Raw genomic sequence first — 18,926 nt, forward strand, 5'->3', positions numbered from 1 at the left:
TAACATATTTTGACTATAGCCGACTGAACCTTGCATCTTACGACTCGTCGCATAATACACAAAGGGTCTCTAGAACTAGAAGCTACGAGTCACTTCAGGCTGAAAATAAGTTGAGCAAAATCCAAAGTAGAAAGTATATTTCCATTTGAGACAGCTAATAGACTGCCTGCTTTTTCTATTAAACACCAACGTCGATCCAACATAGTTGTTCAAATTAGCCCAAATCACCAGTGTTGCCCCGTAGACAAAAATCCCGCCAGTAACATTATCATAGCAGACGCTCCTCTTTCGCTAAGCGCACGGCGGTGTAAATGACACTGTGTGACTTTGAGAGCAGGACGTGTCGCACTGCCTGTTCGGTTTTTACAGCAGCGGTTTCGAGATTTTGGTTGGTTATCGATTGGTGATTATCGAATAAAACTTTTTGAGCAGAGGTAGTTGTTCTATTATACCGTTAAGTTGCTAACTAAGCTCTAAAGAAGAAAATGTTTGCTTTTCGCAATGGAAGCAAGCTCGCTGGCATTGCTCTTCGCAATTTTTCCACCTCGCAGCGAAACAATGTTAAGGTCGCTGTCCTCGGAGCATCTGGTGGTATCGGCCAGCCCCTTTCACTGCTACTGAAACAGCATCCCGGCATCAGCTATTTGAGCCTCTACGATATTGCTCACACCCCCGGTGTGGCCGCTGATCTCAGCCACATTAACACCGGCTCGAAGGTCAAGGGTTTCGTTGGAAATGACCAACTAAAGGCTGCTCTTGAAGGTATCGAAATCGTCGTAATCCCCGCCGGCGTTCCCCGCAAGCCTGGTATGACCCGTGACGATCTGTTCAACACAAACGCTAGCATCGTACGCGACCTGGCTGACGCCTGCGCTCAAACGTGTCCCAAAGCGATGCTCGCCATTATCTCAAACCCTGTCAACTCGACAGTGCCAATAGCCTCGGAAACGTTCAAAAAGCGGGGTGTGTATGACCCCAAGCGCATCTTCGGTGTGACCACATTGGACGTTGTGCGTGCTAACACATTTATCGCCGAAGCCAAGGGACTGGATCCCGTCTCAATGTCTGTGCCCGTCGTTGGCGGTCACGCCGGTATTACGATCATCCCGTTGGTTTCACAGGCGTCCCCCAAGGTCGACTTTCCGCAGGACCAGCTTGAGAAGCTAACGAAGCGCATCCAAGAGGCGGGAACTGAGGTCGTCCAAGCTAAGGCGGGAGCCGGCAGTGCTACCTTATCCATGGCGTTCGCCGGTGCCCGATTCGTGTTTAGCCTTGTGTCGGCGATTCAGGGAAAAACAAACATCGTCGAATGCGCGTACGTAAAGTCTGACATTGGCGATGCTGGCTTTTTTTCCACCCCGCTACTTCTCGGCAAGAACGGCATGGAGAAGAACCTTGGCCTTGGCAAATTGTCGAAATTCGAAGAGAAAATGGTTACCGACGCTATGGATGAGCTCAAAAAGTCAGTCAAAAAGGGCATCGATTTCGCCAACAAATAAATTCAAAAATTTTTAGTGGAACGTATTGAAAGCGAAGCAGCTCCAATGGCAGCAACCATTGTAGTAACAACAATACGAGTGAGGATGTACCCACCATTGCCGTCAAAAAGGAGGATTGAAACAATAACTTCTACGATATTATGCAAGACTTTAGGATGCCTGTTTATCGCGCCGCTGTTGGGTCTGCAATGTTGGTTGTAACGGATCTTAAACTGAAAAATTCCCATGGGATACATAAATAGTTACTAAGTCCTGGCAGTACAATGTAACCTTTAAGGCGACGTCAAACAAAAGGGAAAAGACCGGACAAATTAAGCAAACTGTATACGGTTTACATCGAGGGGCGTGTGATGAGTTAATATTATTAGTATTATTGTTATGATAATTTTTATGTAGAAAAAAAGGACATTGCATATAAACGTGAATCTTGTTGACTGAATGACAGCCAAGTACTATACAAGTGTAAACACATAGCCAAAGTCCGGCAACGTAACGCAAATCATCATGAACTTTTTCGATTTTTGAATACACCGTTTTTCGAGTCCAATGATTAAACGTAGGAGAATCAAGATCTCGCCAATAGATCAATGACGAATTCGATGAATGCCGTGTGAAAAGTGACAGATAGTTAGCAAAACTTGATATTTTTAAGGTTAAAATTAGGTAAAAAAAAATGTATATCATTAAAAAGAGTAATAAAAACTAAACAACAACTGTCTTTTATTTAGGTTAAGATTCGAGTAGTGTCATGACAAAGCAAATTTCTCCTAGCACAGATCTATATTACACATTTACAACCTACCCGGGAAGTAATAGTGGTATTAGCAGTTACGAAAATTATTACTTGTTAAAAATATGGAATAGTTTACTATTTATTAAGCGGAAGTTTTGTTAGAAGCACCCTTTCGAAACAAACGAGAAAACTGAATTAACCTCTGTATGGAAAACTACATCCCGTTGACTATACAAACATACTTTTGCAAACAATACCTCTTGCAGAAATATGTTACCTGTAGCATCACTTCGAGCAGCGTACAATAACTAAAAGGGTTTTATTCCATACTAGACATGATTACATCAATTGGTATCATGGTAGGTTGTTAAGGGCCTACACATATATCATTCACAATAGTAATTTGCCTCTTGGTTGTGGTTGACTTTTCCTCTTGCTCCATGTATATATATATTAGCTATTATTCCAATGTGTGCACGGAAGGTGAGCCTGCATAGAGGTTATGAACTTCCTTTTTTGCCCGAAATCGACGGCTCACGTTACTGTAGGTTCCCACACAACTTTCAACAAATTCAAGGAATATTTTAAGGAGATAACGTGAAAAATTCTCAATAAAATTTTAATTTAAAGGGCTCGAGAATTTATCATAATGACCCAAAAGATATTTTTAATATACCTGTACACTTTACTTAGAAAATAATGAGTGTTTTGAAAAACAGAATATCATTTGCCGATCGGGTCATTCAGGTCAATTTCAGTGCTTAAAACTTTCCGCGCCTCTGCTCTTTCTGTACCCTTTGGTCGTTTTGAACTCTTGCATTTTTAAGAACTTAGGCCTACTACAAACCCAAAATTTAATTCCGAGGAGATTTTTTGTATATAGCCTATCCTTGTGGTTCTTCAACATATTTGCATCTACCAATACTGCTTGATGCGCACTTATTATTAAAAAATTACTTGTAGATTAAAGAAAAATCGTTTTGAGATTGAATAGTCAGTGACTTAGGCTTTGAATTGAAGACATAATCTTCGTGAATAATTTACATTATATAAGCACGACCATAACGAGCGACACTCTTAGTGTGTGTAAAACGTTTTGTTGAAGTATCTATTTTTGTTTAGCTATAATAGCATGTGTCGTTGGCGGGACTCGCAGCAGCGGTTCCTGGTGTTACTTAACCAGAAGCTTAACCGACGTATATACATGTGTATGTAAAGTAACATTACCTTGCATATTTTTTATCGAAAAAAATATATCTCCTACACTACATATGTCCTGTTTCTACTAGTCTGATTTTATATTTAATTTACTATTATTTGTCTATTTTTGGACTTCTAAATTTTCTTTAAAAAATATTTTCATGATTTTTTTGTGAAATATGATCTTTAGAATGTACAAAATCGAACTACTGATCATAGAAATATACTAAATTTTTCAACGCTCTGTAAATCTATTTGATGAATTGAGCCAGATCGGCCTGAAGATAAATAACCGCGTTTTTTGATAACAAGAAATGCCCCTAGTGATAGGCAGTTCAATTTCACAACTGGTCAGAGTTTTTTTCTCAAGCACGCTTGCGATAACTGTAAAGGACCTTATCTGACGGTCAATATTGTTTGATAAGGCTCAACCAGTTAATATTTAGGTGTAAGATGAGCAGCTATCACATTTCTCCAACTATGCAGCTCTAACATACAGTCCGAGAAACCAGTCTGTCTTGCCCTCTCATTCTCCGCTGTAGTTTAAGCTCATTCGAGGTTGTTTATTTCTCGAGTGGGTTAAGTCTTCAGCGAAGATGATTATTCGAGACCTTAGCGCCTTAAGCTCTCACGGATGACCTTTAAGACAGATGTTCACAGCGATACAGATTTAGGACAACGGTAAGGACTAAAATAATATTTTTAATGTCTCATTTAAATTTTACAGGGCGCAAAAGATTCTAAACAATGTATGTTGGCATAGCGTTAACAGGTTCTTTTGTCACACATGCGCAGCCTTACACCAGCCATATGTAGGTTCTTTAAAGACGCTTTCATGGTTAACTAAATGAGGACAAGGTGTCACTGTAGCCCCGATTACTATAGTGAAAATCGAACGTTAAGATCGTGTTCATTATTACATTTTGCTGCATATCATTCTACTGAATGTCACCGTATACGAGTACAATTCTAAATTAATTCCGCGGAGAAGCTTTAATCGTTACTACTACAATGAGCCCTCCAGCTTATCACGTGTCTACCTATGCGATGAAAGACTTAAAACAGCCGACTTGACTAGACCGTGGCGTTCTGTATAAGCGATGTTCTTATATTTGTGGAACAGATCATATGTATTTCAGTTTCAATGGTTGTAATCATGTTTCCACATGTCCTACTTTTGCCTAATTACCGCTTTATAGAAAATTATTGTTTATTCAATGTCATGTACGCAATGTCATAATCGCAGCATATTTCACTTGCAACATATTTCTAAGTCGCGTACTATGTAGTTAATGTTATTATTTCGCACGTCCATGTTATCTATCGAACATTTTACAGGGTTATTCATAATTTCGGTGGGCTATTGTTGGCTATAATTACCTTTAACTAAAGAATCAATGTAAAAGAAGTCCTGCGCCAGCTGTCGTTAAATGAAAATCTTCAATGTCAAGCGTTTTGCTATAGGCTGCTTCGCTCTTTCTGCCATTTCCCGACTTTGGATGCCCGTGGAAACCGGTCACAGCTTCCAAACCAATTTATGTAGGCTGAAAGATGACACTCACAATTTAATCGAATGCCTCGGGAATCCTAACCTTTGCGCGTTATGTAATTGATCTACGGTACCTCACCAAGCTAACTGAGTTATCTCGAGATAAATTTCTGCTGTGAAAAACGAGCATATTTCACTCAAGCTGATTTCGGAGTCCGGGCGGCTCGAAACAAGACTACAGCATTGGTCGGATGGCTGATGGTGAAACGTTATCGCTTCTCGGCCTTTTGGCTAAGATCAAAGTGTAGTATCTGTTCTTATCAGCTTAATATCTGATACGGGGGACATCGTCCCCCAAGATATTAAACTATTTTTTGGAACAGGGCTGAGTGCTCGGGGCTTGCTCCACCTCAGCCGCGGGTTGGCCTGGTATAGCACTACCTCCAGGACCGGCCCACCTTATAAAGTACCAAAAATATGTTTGTACTGGAGGGTTCTGAACTGTACTGTTGCGCGTTGGACTCTCTTTGCATGAAAGAAAAGCTGAGTTTGAAAGAATTAAAACTGAGCGTTTGTAAGCAGTCTGTTCACAGCTGGGGAAACTGAGTTAAAGGAGAAGGAAAATGATCTTTTGTCGTTCTTGAAAAATATTTAGTTCAGGAACATACGTTGGTAATCGGTTAGAAACATGGATAGTTAGAATTATTATTGCAGTCTGACTAGAATTGCTTGAAAAGATTGTTCATTTAAAATAACTTAATTACATGATGCGTGTTTAAATCGAGTTTGTTGAGAAGCTATATACGCCAGAGCTCACTAATATTATCAAGAGTCAGTTAGATGAAAATTATAGCTTAAACAAAGTTACTTCGATCTTTGATTATCTGCAAATACGCACAATTTCCTGGCGTTAAATTTGCTGACGTTCAATAGAAGCGCCTGCATGACAAACCGATACGTTTGTGGTACGTTTAGGCAGCTTTGTCTGATACTCTTTGTGATACGCTAAAGTAAATACATATCGTAAGTTGCACCCCGAGCGAGACGAAAAAACTAGTTACTAGTTGCAGCTGCTACAACATTTGGGGTGTGTGTGTGAGAGTGTGTGTGCGCGCGCGTGTGCGTGCGCGCGTGCGTGCGTTTGTAAACGTTACTGAGACCGGAGGCCATTTTTCTGACAATTGAAGCACACCTATTTTTTTCAAAATGGTGTTCTACTTCACAAGCACGGGTAAGTATCTTGACGCGCATGAATACTCAGTTCACTAATAAAATCAGTTTTTGCTAAGACTGCGAGAAAATATTGTACATATAGATAATAACAACAATAGTTTAAACGATGTTAAACTGCCTATAAGTAACGTTTTTCCACAACGTGTTTAACTAGTTAGAGTTATAATGACTGCCAATCATAAGACAGATAAGACATAGAAGTTAGTAAACATTTACTGTTTTATGGTATACCAGGCCCTTCTCGTATATTCGTTCTCGTTTGTGTCTGACTAAGCTATTTAAGGAGTGCGAGTATTTATGCGAAATCACTTCCAAAGATGAATGAGAAAAAATAAAAGAGTGTTATATTGAAGTTTAAGTTTAATATAACTATCCCATGGTAGCTATCTTCTGAATGTTTGCATACTGGTACTTTCACGAACTGTATCTTTTTATTGTCGGCTGTCTGTTTACCGATAAAGCTTATGTCTAATTTTCCGTTGTAGTATGATTTTATAATAGTTAAGTATTTATACTCAAAAGATGGTTGAGATCGTAGTGTTGTGTGTTTTAGTTCTACTAAGTAGAGACAAATTTGCATCTTTTTCTGTTTTGTTTCTATTTTGTTTGTGCGCATATTTCAGTAACTAACCCTCCAACGCAACTGTACATGGGCGCCGACAAATATGAAAGTAAGTTTCATTCGTAAAAAAGCGTAGCACAATCAACCAGCTCGCAAATAAATTGCATTCTACTGAAGTTTTTGTTAAAATACTACGTAGTCTAAAAATGTTATTAATATGCTTGAAGAAGTATATAACGAGAAGAGACAATATCCCTGGAGATTGCTTAGTATATTCGAGCATGTAAGTTTTTTCATTGAACATGTGTTTGAAATACGCTGACCGTCGACCTGACCGCCACTGACCAGTGTTTGAATGTCTTTCGAAAATGTGTTTCGCATATGTTTCAATACGTTCACAGATGAGAAGCTCATTCGGTGGGGTTGGCCAGAAGATGTTTGGTTCCACGTCGATAATTTATCTTCCGCGCACGTGTATGTTCGTCTAAAGGAGGTATACAACCTCAACGATCACCACTGTTCCGATTAATGGAATGATTGTAACAATGTCTTTTTCTAATAAGATACGGCTTGCTGATCCTTTTAAATTTCGAGACCGACTGATATTATGTACCACGTTGTCTTTGGATTTCGCTTGCGAGGATATTATTGCACTCCTTACCCAGTCCAATAGCTTTGTCTTAGATTATCATTCTCACTTTGTTGTGTGCAACGGATTTGCTTATGGTGAAGTTTCAGCTTTGTTGCAGATAGAATCTTAAAATTCTAATTAGGACACCTAATACGAGCACTAGAACCATTGTCTTCAAGAACATTTTATTGGTGTTTAGCAATCTGCACCATGAACTTCCCTTTTGCTAACACTAATCTTTAGGTTGGATTTAGTTATTTAGGTACTTAGGTACTTTATTGAGGGGTATGTCGATCCTTGTGTTTCTCAGCTTAATTGCTTATGTTTTGTCGCAGGGTCAAACAATAGATGATATTCCCCCGGAGCTCATTATGGATTGCGCTCAACTCGTTAAACATAACTCTATACAGGTAAATACGGGATTTTACAAAAAAAGACGGTTCGCGGGCTGTCGCTGGGTTAATCTTTCTGTGCGTTTGGGCAAACTACAAGTTCTATTTTATAGTATAAAAATTTAAGAACGTTTACCTTTATGGAGGTTATTACTGTCCCGTTCAGCGAAGTCAGCCAGACACACCCGAAGGTGTAAAACATAAGTCTCACATTAATAAAGCACACGTCAACACAGCTTCACGTAAAAACGAAGCTAGCGGGTACTGTTATACTGCTGTTTGAAACCATGCTATGAAGTTACCGTTTTGCGCAACAGTCAATATATAGCATAAATCCACTAACTTTAAACTTGCACATACCTATCACTAATTCGTGGCTATAATAATAACCTTTACTGAATTTGTATAGCCTTTTCCAGTGAATACTGTCTGTAAACAAGAAGTATATAGTTTTTGCCTACGCTGTGTGGTTTAGTTAGATTCAACCAAAATAAGGCAAGGGTCTTCTGGATAATGAAGTCTAGCGTATTGTGGCGTAGTTTCTGCTTCATTAAATACGTATTACCTATTTAATTGTATATACATTTATATTTACGAGTTATAGTGTAGTAGTCGCGCATCTGATATATGTAGCAATAATAATTTACAATTATCAATTTTAGGGGTGCAAAGAAAGCAGTGTCGATGTTGTCTATACAATGTGGAGTAACCTTAAAAAAACTCAAGCAATGGTGGATGGACAAGTGGGTTTCCATGATGAAAAGGCGGTGCGAAAAATTCGCGTCGAAAAAAAGGACAACTCAATTACCAACAGACTTACTAAGACCAAGGTAGGATTGATGTTTATCTCCAGAGTTTTTCTTTGTTTGTTCTTTCGCTGCTTTGTTCCGAAAATTAGAGTTAAGAGCTCCAAGTAAGTACCAGTTGTATACGTGTTTTTCGAATCGCTTGGAGTAGTAAGAATTAGATCATGATCATCGTAATCACAAGGTAGTACATCTTCGGCTTTATTTCTTACTAGCTCTTGTATTTAGGCTCATAAGTGCATATAATTATGATGATTATATATATATACACAACCAAAACGGATACAGAACTGTGCATATTCATGCACATGATAGTGTTTTCAAGCTAAGAGCTACTTTGAAATATAACGGTGGCGTGATGTTTACGTTCTTCTTCGTCTTCCACAGACAGAGGCCCATCCGGATTTCCGTGAAATGCGCGAGGAACGAGACCGCAAGGAGCGTGAAGTCAAGCGCGAACAGGAGCGGCTAAAACGGGAACGTGAAAAAGAAGAGGCAAAGCGGCGTGAGGAATTAAAAAAGCTCAAAAGTTACGATTCCCTCATGAAGCCCGAAAAGATGACGACGAACGCTGATGCTGCGGGATACGACTCCGATGACTTTATGTAAAGATCGAAACAGAACTCGTAAAAATAAATAGGAAAGATAACAGAGGAGTAGATAGATAAAGAGGAGCGTCTCAGTGGATACGGATCAGTTCCGCAGTGTATTTTGAAAATAAAAATATGAACATTGTTTGCTTGATGGTGTGAGGGCGGAAAGCTGGGGATAGCCCGTAACACAAGAAAGACGAGCATCGGCTAATCTATTTCGAAATTTGCTATATATTTGCGTTTGTTATATTATTTACAGTAAAAACACTGACGGAAAGACATTGAAAACATGACCATGTATCAGATTGAGGTAGACGCTAATTTTGGTATAACATATAAAACGTTGGATGGCTATAGCTGAAAACGATATTGAGCCCCAGTTAGGAATAAAGTGAAATTACATTGGAGCGTAATAGCAACTTGTTTGAAATCTGGCAAACTCATCCCCGGTTGAGAACAGGGAAGTCTTTGTTGTTACATTATGATTGTAACATTTGCGCAGAAGGCAACGAATGGAAAGTTCCAACGTTTTGAGCAGGCATGGCAAAATCTATGCCCGGAACGCGGTTTACGGTAGAAGTAGCCATAGTCAAGGCTGTTCAAAATATTAGGCTACTGGCAATTGGTTATTTTGGAAGCGTGTTGAGTGTGCAGGGGAGTGCAATAAATTTTAGGGATTGAAGTAAATCTATTCATACTGTACAGTTGTAGAAGAATGGGGTATGACGTTAACCAAATTCTGTTCTGTTCTTTTAGAACTGCCCGGTGGCAATGCCACCGATTTGTGTAAGCGTCGTTTAAATGTCTATTCGTCAAGACGAAACAAATATTGCCGACGCGACGATGATTCCATAATTCGAAAGTTTAATTCGTATAATAAATGCACCAAACATGGTAAATATTTGTGGTATATGTATATTTTATAAGACATTGATTTATGGATACATAAATTGAAGGCATAAGTGTATTTTTGCGCCACCGATACGTTCTTATGTAGTAAATCAACAATCTAGTTTCAATCTAGATCAACAATCTAGATTGAATAAAACTCGTTCTTTGGTGGAATACTAGTAGGATACAATAATAGTGACAATATTTTGGTTGTCGAAGATTTTATTGATAAATTATGTGAGCTGAAAGGTAGTTGAATAGAACTTGGCATGTATTCAGTAGTTTCCAATGCTTGGGTTATGGATCGCTGTCGAAACTCGTTGTAATCTACGGAAAAGCGTCTACTGTCGATCTCGTTTTCCATAAATTATGATTGAAAAAGAACATATATAATAATAATTTTCCTACTAGCACAGAATTGTATAGGAGCATATTGTATCCTTTGTATAATATGTAGAACATCAACTCAAATCGTCATATAAACGTGGACAGAATCCACGATAGCAGGCGACGCTCAAGTATTGAGTTTAAGCTCTAAGATATTGTGGGGGGTGCTTAAGCATTCATGAAAAGTTATTAGGCAATTGTAGCAGACAGAATTAATTCCAACTAATAAGGACAAATGGAGCGCATCGCGATGCTGCTATGACATCGTTTACATGACTCCTCTCGTATCAGTGAAATAAATGATGAGACGAGATCATTTGAAGTTGGCTTAGACTAGCTATCATTCTAGAATTCGTTTTATCGTGTTCTAGCTTTGTTGAAAGTACCCGTCAATGCCTGATTATCCGACCTCAATATGCTGAACTATATACAGTGCATCTACGTGTTAATAACAATCTAATCCAGCAAAAACAATTCGATAGAACCAACAAATTTAAAGACTGTGATTCAAAAATGTACTGCAGGTATTTTCTTCAGGCACAAGTTCTGACTTTTGTAAACATTTTTTTCTGCAAAGACCGGAGGCTCTCATTGGAAGGTATCCTTGCTTGGAGCGTAGCTTTTTCCGATGATATTGTATTCAACTGTTAGTACTCTCATTTGCTTCTGCTTTCCATGCTTCATTGCTTTTCTACAAACGAGGTTTACCAGTAGAGTAAGCACGCAGTATAGAGTTTTATCGCACTCATATATTGTAGCTAGTTGTTTATTTTGATATACCATAATCACCTGTTATTTCGACTCCAATCATCTGCATCAATTTTTTTTTGTTTTGTTGTTCCTGCATCATAATCACCGTCATCATAAACTGTGCATCATGCATTATTATTTTTCCTAACTCGGCTATGTCTTCTCCTTTTGTCTTACGCGGTACATTTAGCTAGCATCATAAAGAGTATTAGGTATTACTCACTTTGTAACTAGATTACTACATTCTTTACTCTGCAGCACGTTTGCATTATCGACACATTCCTCCGTTCCGTCTTTGTCATCATAGTAGAACATGACACACTTTTTCTCATTTCGCTTTCAACAATAATTCGCTGTGAATCTTCTGTGCACTTCCACGAAGGTGCAGTTTTATCCTTATCATAAAATGTTAATACCAGCAGCCATTTTTCTATTGCCACATACGTCAATGTCTTCTGAGAATCTGACATGGTACTGTCGCCCCATCTGTCCACTAATTTAAATCAGAACACTTAAACATAATGGAATATACAGCTGAATCTTAATCTTATTGCATTGTTTAGTCCGAACTTCTGCTGCAATACTGAATTGTAAATTAGTAGCTGTATTAGATCCTTGTTTTTCTAATCGAGTTTTTATTATTCATTTATGATGTTTAATTTTGTTCTGTACTCGGTACTTTCCTGTTTATGAACTGGGACTGAGAAACCTATGCGGTTTGCAGTGTTGCACAACACTTTATGTGAACTGATTTTGTTTCTGGGTAGTTCCTGTTACTCCGAGCTCGTCCTGTTCTGTGTGGAACACGATGCGTTTTCTATCTCTTACATACGACTTTGTTTCAGACGATTTTTTCGGGTATCATTTAATTTTTTTATTATTTATCTGATTACTTGTGAATGCTTCTAGATGTCGTTGCTTACTTGGTGTTTTTCGTTAATAATGGTTGTCCGAACGTAAATAAAGATTCGTCCGCGACCATACATCGGTGTGCGCTGCCCCCCGATCAAAGCGTTCATAATATTCACTTCTGTAATATGATCCGTCGTTTTTTTCGTCATTTCTTTCATCTATAGGCTAGAAGAGAGTGTGATCGGATTAAAATTTCAAGCCTGGTGGTTTACAATTATCTTTTCACGTCACGGCGTAGAAGCGGGAACTTCATTGTTAGGCGCCAAACCTGGTTTATCCTCGAAAGATTGGCAAAACCATGGACATATTTGTGATATCTTGTGAACTAAATTTTTTTTGCTTTTAGTTTAGCTGTTTGCTTTTCGCATATTTTTTTTTTCTGTTTAGGCTGATGCTATTGTTAATGATGGTTAATAATAGTAACAATTGGGTTTGCTTTCTTCAATACCATCCACCGCGTCTATTAACCACGTGTGCGCTCAGTGTGTTATGTAGATTCATGCATCGTTCTATCGGTATCTCGAATTTATGGAAATGTATCTATTCGAGGCTTTATCTGTGATGTGATGTGATGTATTAGTCATTTTTTTTTTTGTGATCGAGCACCACTTCGCAGATTGTTTTACGTGTATTTTAACCACTGATCGCCTATATCGGGGCGACTTATTCTGTTATTTCTATTCAGCCTTTGTTCAGTCATGTATATATATATATATAAATGTATTCATATGTTAGCTTACAGTATGAACTAATTTTTATCAAGGTCGCTCATATTATTATATTTATATATTACTATATATATATACTTTCATATATCTATATGCATGCATATTCTATACCTGTTTGTATTATATATACAGTCTATATAATGTGCGTGGAAGGGAAATAACGCGTGTGGCATCGACTTTGTCGAGTGGCATTACGTGCTTGAATACTTAATGCTGATGAATCCGCCACCGACGAAAAGGCATTCAACGAAGTTAGGTCCGTTGGCTATAAGTTGAATGAAAAAGTATATAAGGCTCAACGCCTTACGTGAACTGAAATTTGATCGTAGTCGTTTGTCTACTCGAATTCGTGTTGCAAACTTTCTGTTCAGATTTAGATCTTGGATGAAACAATACTTCAACCATGACTAATCTTACAAACTCCGTAGAGTCAGCGGATCTAAGGATGATTTAATTAGCCAAAAGAACTCCAAATCATCTCTTTTGTATCTTTTGATTGATTTGATGGAACGCTTGTTGTCTGTGAAATACTCCTTAGTAAAATGTGGTACAATAAGGGTCTTCTCTGACAAAGCTTAACGCGAAGATTGTTTGGCCGATTTGTGGTTACGTTTAACAGGGCGAAATCATGGCCCACCGAAGTACTGAAGTTGATTTTTTTTGCATACTAAATATAAGGTAATATTAGTAACTCGCATTCCGAGTTTATTAATAAATTTAAATCCGGAGTTCCTAGTTAAAACCTTATTACATTTTATTAGGGTAACTGTTGGTCGATTTAATAAAGTAGGCATGCGTTTGCTTAATGCGCACACCACACTGACCTTTTAGAAGTTGGAAAATTTGACTTTTTAAGTTTGGTAAACAAACATCGAAAAATGTGTGGAAAGGATTTTTATTTATGCGTGATGCAGCGGCGCAAATTAATTTCGTTATGTTTTTGTGCCGGCACACATTTTGGCCTTCATATGCTATGTTTTTCTCGGATGTTCATAAACGTTGCTATACAAGTGAGTCACACATACACACCATAAGAGCATTTGCCAATATTTAATTGGTTCATGGGTGTAATTACGTAAATTATGTATTATATAATGTGTAAGCGAATATTCAAGAGATTTTCCCCAAGTAGCTGTAAATAACATATAAAAACCGATCACTTTCCACGGCGCTCGAAGTATGATAAAATGCCATACAGTTCATATACGATGATATGAATTGAGTACGTAAGTATGCCTACTACGAAAGGATGTACCGTAAAAGACAACGGGAAAAGAAAGACGGAAAAAGACAAACAACGTCGATGATATGATCGTATGTTATTGGCCAGCCTTAACAACAATGAGCATATAGTAGCCGATCTGATACACTGATGTCATTAGTGTGAAAATGTACAGTGCGCTGTTTTAAGTCAAGCAGGTCTAACGACACCGGTCGGAAGAAAAGCGAAACAAATCGCAATGCTAGTTTTTCGTACCCTACCCCGTCACATTGTCACTCGCTCCTTGCGTAATGGATCAGAGTGAATCGTATCTTGTTTTTTAGGTCAAATGGACTAGAAAAGTTTACTGAAAAATAACAATGCGCGCATCATGCGCAACAACTGCTAAAAACTCGTGAATTGCTGGTAGTGATCCGTTTTGTCGCCTAACCATGATTCTATTTGCGTCAGTCTTCTATTAGTAGAATGTCCGTATTGCCCATAAGAGGCAGAAGCGGCTACGAGTTCGAGGATCAACAAACGAGTTCAAAATAATGAAAATAATTGGCAAAACATTAATACCAAGTACTTATAGATCCACTTATCGGTACTATCTAATACCGTACTCGGAGTTGACTATTCGAAAGTCGATGGGGGTATAGGGTTGTTTATTGTTATACCACGGGTCTTAGCCTTGTGGCACTTTAACATTAGCATTAGTATCTTCAATATGATTTTCAACTGATTCTTTTTCTGTCTTCATTGCCCTTTAATCGGACGACATCGAATTGTTTTGTAAGGATGTATGCTTTCTAAACGTTCGTGTATGTTATCGTTTAGAGACTAAATTTCGAATAATTGGTGGACGACATACGTCACCCGACGGCGCACCGAACTCGCATTATCGCATTTGACAATTTTCTTCTTTCTGTCACACGCTGCGGTATCGTTATTGAAAACACAGTCGATCTATTGTTTTCGAACGAGGGCATGCGCGCGATGATAGAACTGATATAGGATGTGAGGATCGAGGGAAAATCGATAAGCCGCATATTTTCTGCTCTGCTACATCGTTTTATATATATATATATATATATATATATATATATATATATATAAGATGATTCTTTGTTTTCTTGTTTTTCATTTCCACTCACATATTAGCAGTATATAGGCAAACCTATGAGTACAGCGATATCGATATAGCTTGCAATTATCGGATGATGGGCTTATAGCTCACTGTGTACAGCTCAATCAACTTCACCTATCATGTGTTCTGTTTATAATGCTATAGCGAAATGTATTCGGCATTACCATGTTGATTACATTTAGTTTGGCGGTAGAAGGGGCACATCTGGGTAAAGGATTATGGTATTCACAAAGTGATTCTCTGCAGCATTTCGCTTTTTTTTTCGTCAATATCGTCATTATATCGCTAGGATTATTTTGATATTAGGTATATTATTATCAATACTATTCCTACTATATTCGGTTTTGAAGCCGATATCATACCGACTGGAGATGATGTTATGCGACCACCTATACGGTGTTGTTGAAGGTCGTTAGCTACGTTTACGTAGCAATTTATGTATCTTTCGGCGATTATCTTTCGTTTAGTTTGTATGTAACTTCAGACTTCACTCGCTACGTCCATCCGAAGTCTTTCAGTGTTTGTATGTTGCTATGCTTCTAAACTACTGCAGTGGAGGGAGTTCACGCATGTCGGAGTGCGGTTGTGACATGGCGGCAGTATGCGGCAGGTGTTGTGGAGTCTGGTAATGTGCTCTATGAAGAATCTCGTGAAGGTCGGGACGACTCAGGAAGTTTTGAAACACTTGCTGAAGCGGATATCTTGGCGTAGCACCGCAGTCATCCCAGTACCGGCCTGGTTTAAGGACTGTTGGAGCGCTACTGGCCAGCATGTTTCCAGTTAAGTGGATTCACTTGCAATGAGCCTTTTTTGTGAACCGATCGAGTTCGACTAGTACATGTGACTGACCCACAATGGCTGTTCGTGTATTTAATTCTTAAACGTCTGAAGTATTTTTTGCAAGCCATGTCTGTCGCACCTTTGTTGAAACGTTTCTGCAATAATTATGATATCATTGATACTGGGTCTTCTGTTTATGATTAGCCAAAGAATACGTAAAGATATAGATAATTTCTTAACAACCGCAATGTGTATTTTTCCACGTCTTTGTCTGTTGTTTCACAATCATGTGTGGTCATTTTCCGATTTTCTATCGTAGGCCCTAGTTCTAGAGCTGCTGTTGTGTTACATCACATTATCACTGTTATACGTACAGGATTCTCATATGTTTTATATCCTATAACTGAATACAGGTCATGCAAGAAGCTATGCCAAGACCTCATGATAAGGCCGTTTGATTAAACTATATTATTGTGCCGTACGCATACTGTACAAAAAAATACCCATTATTCACGATTTGTTCTTACCATAGTCTCAGAGTATCCTTGGCATACACAGATGTCACGGAAATGGCAAAGCTACTAAATGGGCTAATGTAGGACTAGCCAGTCACTGACAACAGAATAGTGCTGGTATTTCAAAGTTACTAAGAGTTCTATAGCATCTCTTTGATCAACGTTTCGGTCGCAGGCATGTTCATAAAGCGTGACAAAGCCAGCACAAAGCCGGTAGTAGCCGGCTATCACTTCACTAACTTCATCCGCATGAACGATACCACGAAACGTTTCGTTGCGTTTCGTAATTCGTTCGTTTCAAAAACGCGACGATTATTCGCGTTAAATTTGCGTCAGTACAGCAACATATCTCTATCCAGCTTTGAGCGCGCGGCGGAGGTACGCTATCGAATATTCAATAAACGAAACGCACAACAAACATCAGATAACACGAGCCGTAAAGCGATTCGCGACCAATATGCAACGTTTAACGATAATCGGGTTCTGAATTAATATAGGCGCTGGGTAGAAAAACCGCCGGTGGGGTTACAACATACACAAATATATACATATAGATGGGCAAATTCGGCGAAGTTAGCCAAAAATATTGCCGATATATATATGGTGATATCAAGTATCGAGAAAGACTTGCAGTAAACGAAAAGATTTTTCTGAGCCTTTCTTCAGAAGAATAGACGCCAAGGCGACACAGCTAATCGGATCTTTCTTTTTTTATATCTGAAATACTCTACATTCTCGAAAGTGGTCCATAATTCTTAAGGCGCTTTTTTGAAATTATTTGTTTATTAAACGAATAGCTGATTATTGGATAATTGAGATTAAACAAAAAGCACCTCAATACGCCATTAACCTCAAGGTCGGTGTTTTCATCATCTTGCAGCAATTAACCTTTACGATTATAAACGATGGGCGCGCAACAGTAGCCCAATTAAGCTGCGATGCCAACAACATAGTCAGACTTTAGTTGGTTCTGCCACATTTATTTTTTTATGTTCACGCCTGTTCAGCAAAGTCACAAGTGTTTCTGCGAGCTTACGTGACTAGGTGTGTCTTTGCTAAACATGCGCGGAGGCGCATTTGAATTAAAGGCGTCTTCTTTCTTACATCTACTTGTCGTTCGTGTCTTAGGCACGTCGTTGTCAATTTACCTCGAACTGTTATCATTGCGCATGCATCAATCAGGTATCGATCGTTTCCACTGAGTCCATCTTGTTATCGTTCACCCGTTTCTTCGGCACTGTTGTGTGTGTATCTGTGTGGTTCAGATTCACAGATTCACTACAGAAGATAAGATCGACGAATTTTCCGTTTTGCGTTTTTGGCCATGTTTTTCTTTCGCATCGTAAATTTGCTTATATTTATGATAGAAATTAATACTTTCATCATTTTTAATTCATCAAGTGCCTATCAGTATCAACTGGTAGAGCAAATATTGTAGTTGCGCAAGTTGCAGTTTTAAACTTTTGAATATCTATGCGCGCGGGCATAAATCAGGCGAAAATCTTTCCCAGGCAAGGACCTATCCTACTGCCGAAGAATCCATTGCTGGCTATCATAAGAGAGGCCGTCGATTTTGGTTTTATCCTTTGATTTCATTTAATCCAGCACTTTTATTATCGCACATTATGTCGTCTCCATGCATTACCATCTTGCGATTGTTGCTAGCCATTTCATCGGCCTCCCTTCCTGTTTACTCGAACAATACTTATGATACAGCACGATGTAGAAATGAACTACTCTTTCTTCAACGTCATCGTTAACTTAAGCATTCTTCTATTTAGCTGGTATTGTTACTTAATCAGAACGCACTGGCACCAAACGCGTCAAAGTTGGCAAAGCCGTCACTGCTTTGTTGCGGCGCAACTGCTGAGGCTTCTCCGGTCGGGGCAAACGGATCGTTGCTAAAGCCACTAGAAACTGTCACAGATGTGGGTGCAGGTGGAATAGGTGGAGCAGGTGCCGCCCTAGTGGGCCCCTGGGGCCTGCTGGGGGGCGCTGGCCTGGGCGGGGGAGCTCTACTATTACTACTTCCTCCCTTCGATTTAGGCGGCAAAGCAGGTGTTGGGCTTGCTCTTGACGTCGCGAATGGGTCTTCCCCAAAGGGATCACTCGCCGCATCTCCTCCCGTTGACGGTACGGCGAATGGATCCTGATCACCAAACGAATAGGTCGAACGAACCGGCTCCCCGGTTATGGCAAATGGATCTTGTCCGGCAAATGGATCTTGCCCTCCGAAAGGGTCCGAAGAAAAGCCTGCCTCCTCAGCAAGCTTTGCCATGGCGGCCTCGTGCCGCTCGTTGAGCTCCTTCATGGTCGACTAATGGAAAAATATCGAGAGGTTCCGAAAACCCGAAGTTAGATGAATATGTTTGGGTATGTAGAAAAAAAATAGATTTCACAGAAAGAAGCCAGATATTGAATTAAGGCGGTAGGACCGGGCACAAGACTTCGAACAATTTTCATTTGTAGGGGCG

General features: G+C 39.1%; 3 protein-coding genes, 1 long non-coding RNA gene and 1 other non-coding gene across 11 annotated transcripts in view; 3 read left to right on the forward strand and 2 right to left on the reverse strand.

Moving 5' to 3' along the window:
* Nucleotides 1–300: 300 nt before the first annotated feature.
* Mdh2 (malate dehydrogenase 2) lies at nt 301–2,212 on the forward strand. Its single transcript, XM_022804679.2, has one exon. The coding sequence runs from the start codon at nt 486–488 to the stop codon at nt 1,497–1,499; it is 1,014 nt and encodes a 337-aa protein (XP_022660414.1). The 5' UTR covers nt 301–485; the 3' UTR covers nt 1,500–2,212.
* A 320-nt stretch (nt 2,213–2,532) lies between these two features.
* Nucleotides 2,533–5,176, reverse strand: LOC147755774 (uncharacterized). Its single transcript, XR_015326903.1, has 2 exons — nt 4,813–5,176; nt 2,533–4,071 (listed from the first exon to the last, which is right to left on the reverse strand). It is a non-coding gene; the product is annotated as an uncharacterized LOC147755774 (long non-coding RNA).
* Nucleotides 4,017–10,037, forward strand: LOC111250288 (coiled-coil domain-containing protein 25). 4 transcript variants are annotated; one of them, XM_086987773.1, is made up of 6 exons: nt 4,017–4,113; nt 6,778–6,825; nt 7,118–7,209; nt 7,683–7,757; nt 8,402–8,569; nt 8,933–10,037. In XM_086987773.1, exons 2-6 carry the CDS (start codon nt 6,804–6,806, stop codon nt 9,152–9,154), a joined length of 579 nt encoding a protein of 192 aa, XP_086843899.1. In that variant the 5' UTR covers nt 4,017–4,113; nt 6,778–6,803; the 3' UTR covers nt 9,155–10,037. The 4 variants fall into 4 exon arrangements, with proteins under 4 accessions (XP_086843899.1, XP_022661028.1, XP_022661029.1 ...); XM_022805293.2 differs by lacking the exon at nt 4,017–4,113 and adding an exon at nt 5,914–6,152; XM_022805294.2 differs by lacking the exon at nt 4,017–4,113 and adding an exon at nt 6,426–6,533.
* Nucleotides 5,193–5,384, forward strand: LOC147755775 (U2 spliceosomal RNA). Its single transcript, XR_015327693.1, has one exon. It is a non-coding gene; the product is annotated as a U2 spliceosomal RNA (small nuclear RNA).
* Nucleotides 10,038–11,147: 1,110 nt separating the features above from the next.
* Nucleotides 11,148–18,926, reverse strand: part of Eps-15 (Epidermal growth factor receptor pathway substrate 15) — a 35,577-nt gene continuing 27,798 nt past the window's right edge. For all 4 annotated transcript variants that reach the window (XM_086987769.1, XM_022805287.2, XM_022805290.2 and 1 more), the window contains exon 7: nt 11,148–18,769. In XM_086987769.1, coding sequence (XP_086843895.1) covers nt 18,251–18,769 — 519 coding nt within the window. In that variant the 3' untranslated portion in view covers nt 11,148–18,250. The remainder of the gene's footprint in view (nt 18,770–18,926) is intronic.

The sequence above is a fragment of the Varroa destructor genome, unplaced genomic scaffold, assembly GCF_002443255.2.
Source record: "Varroa destructor unplaced genomic scaffold, Vdes_3.0 BEIS01000004.1, whole genome shotgun sequence".
NCBI classification, from domain to species: Eukaryota; Metazoa; Arthropoda; class Arachnida; order Mesostigmata; family Varroidae; genus Varroa; species Varroa destructor.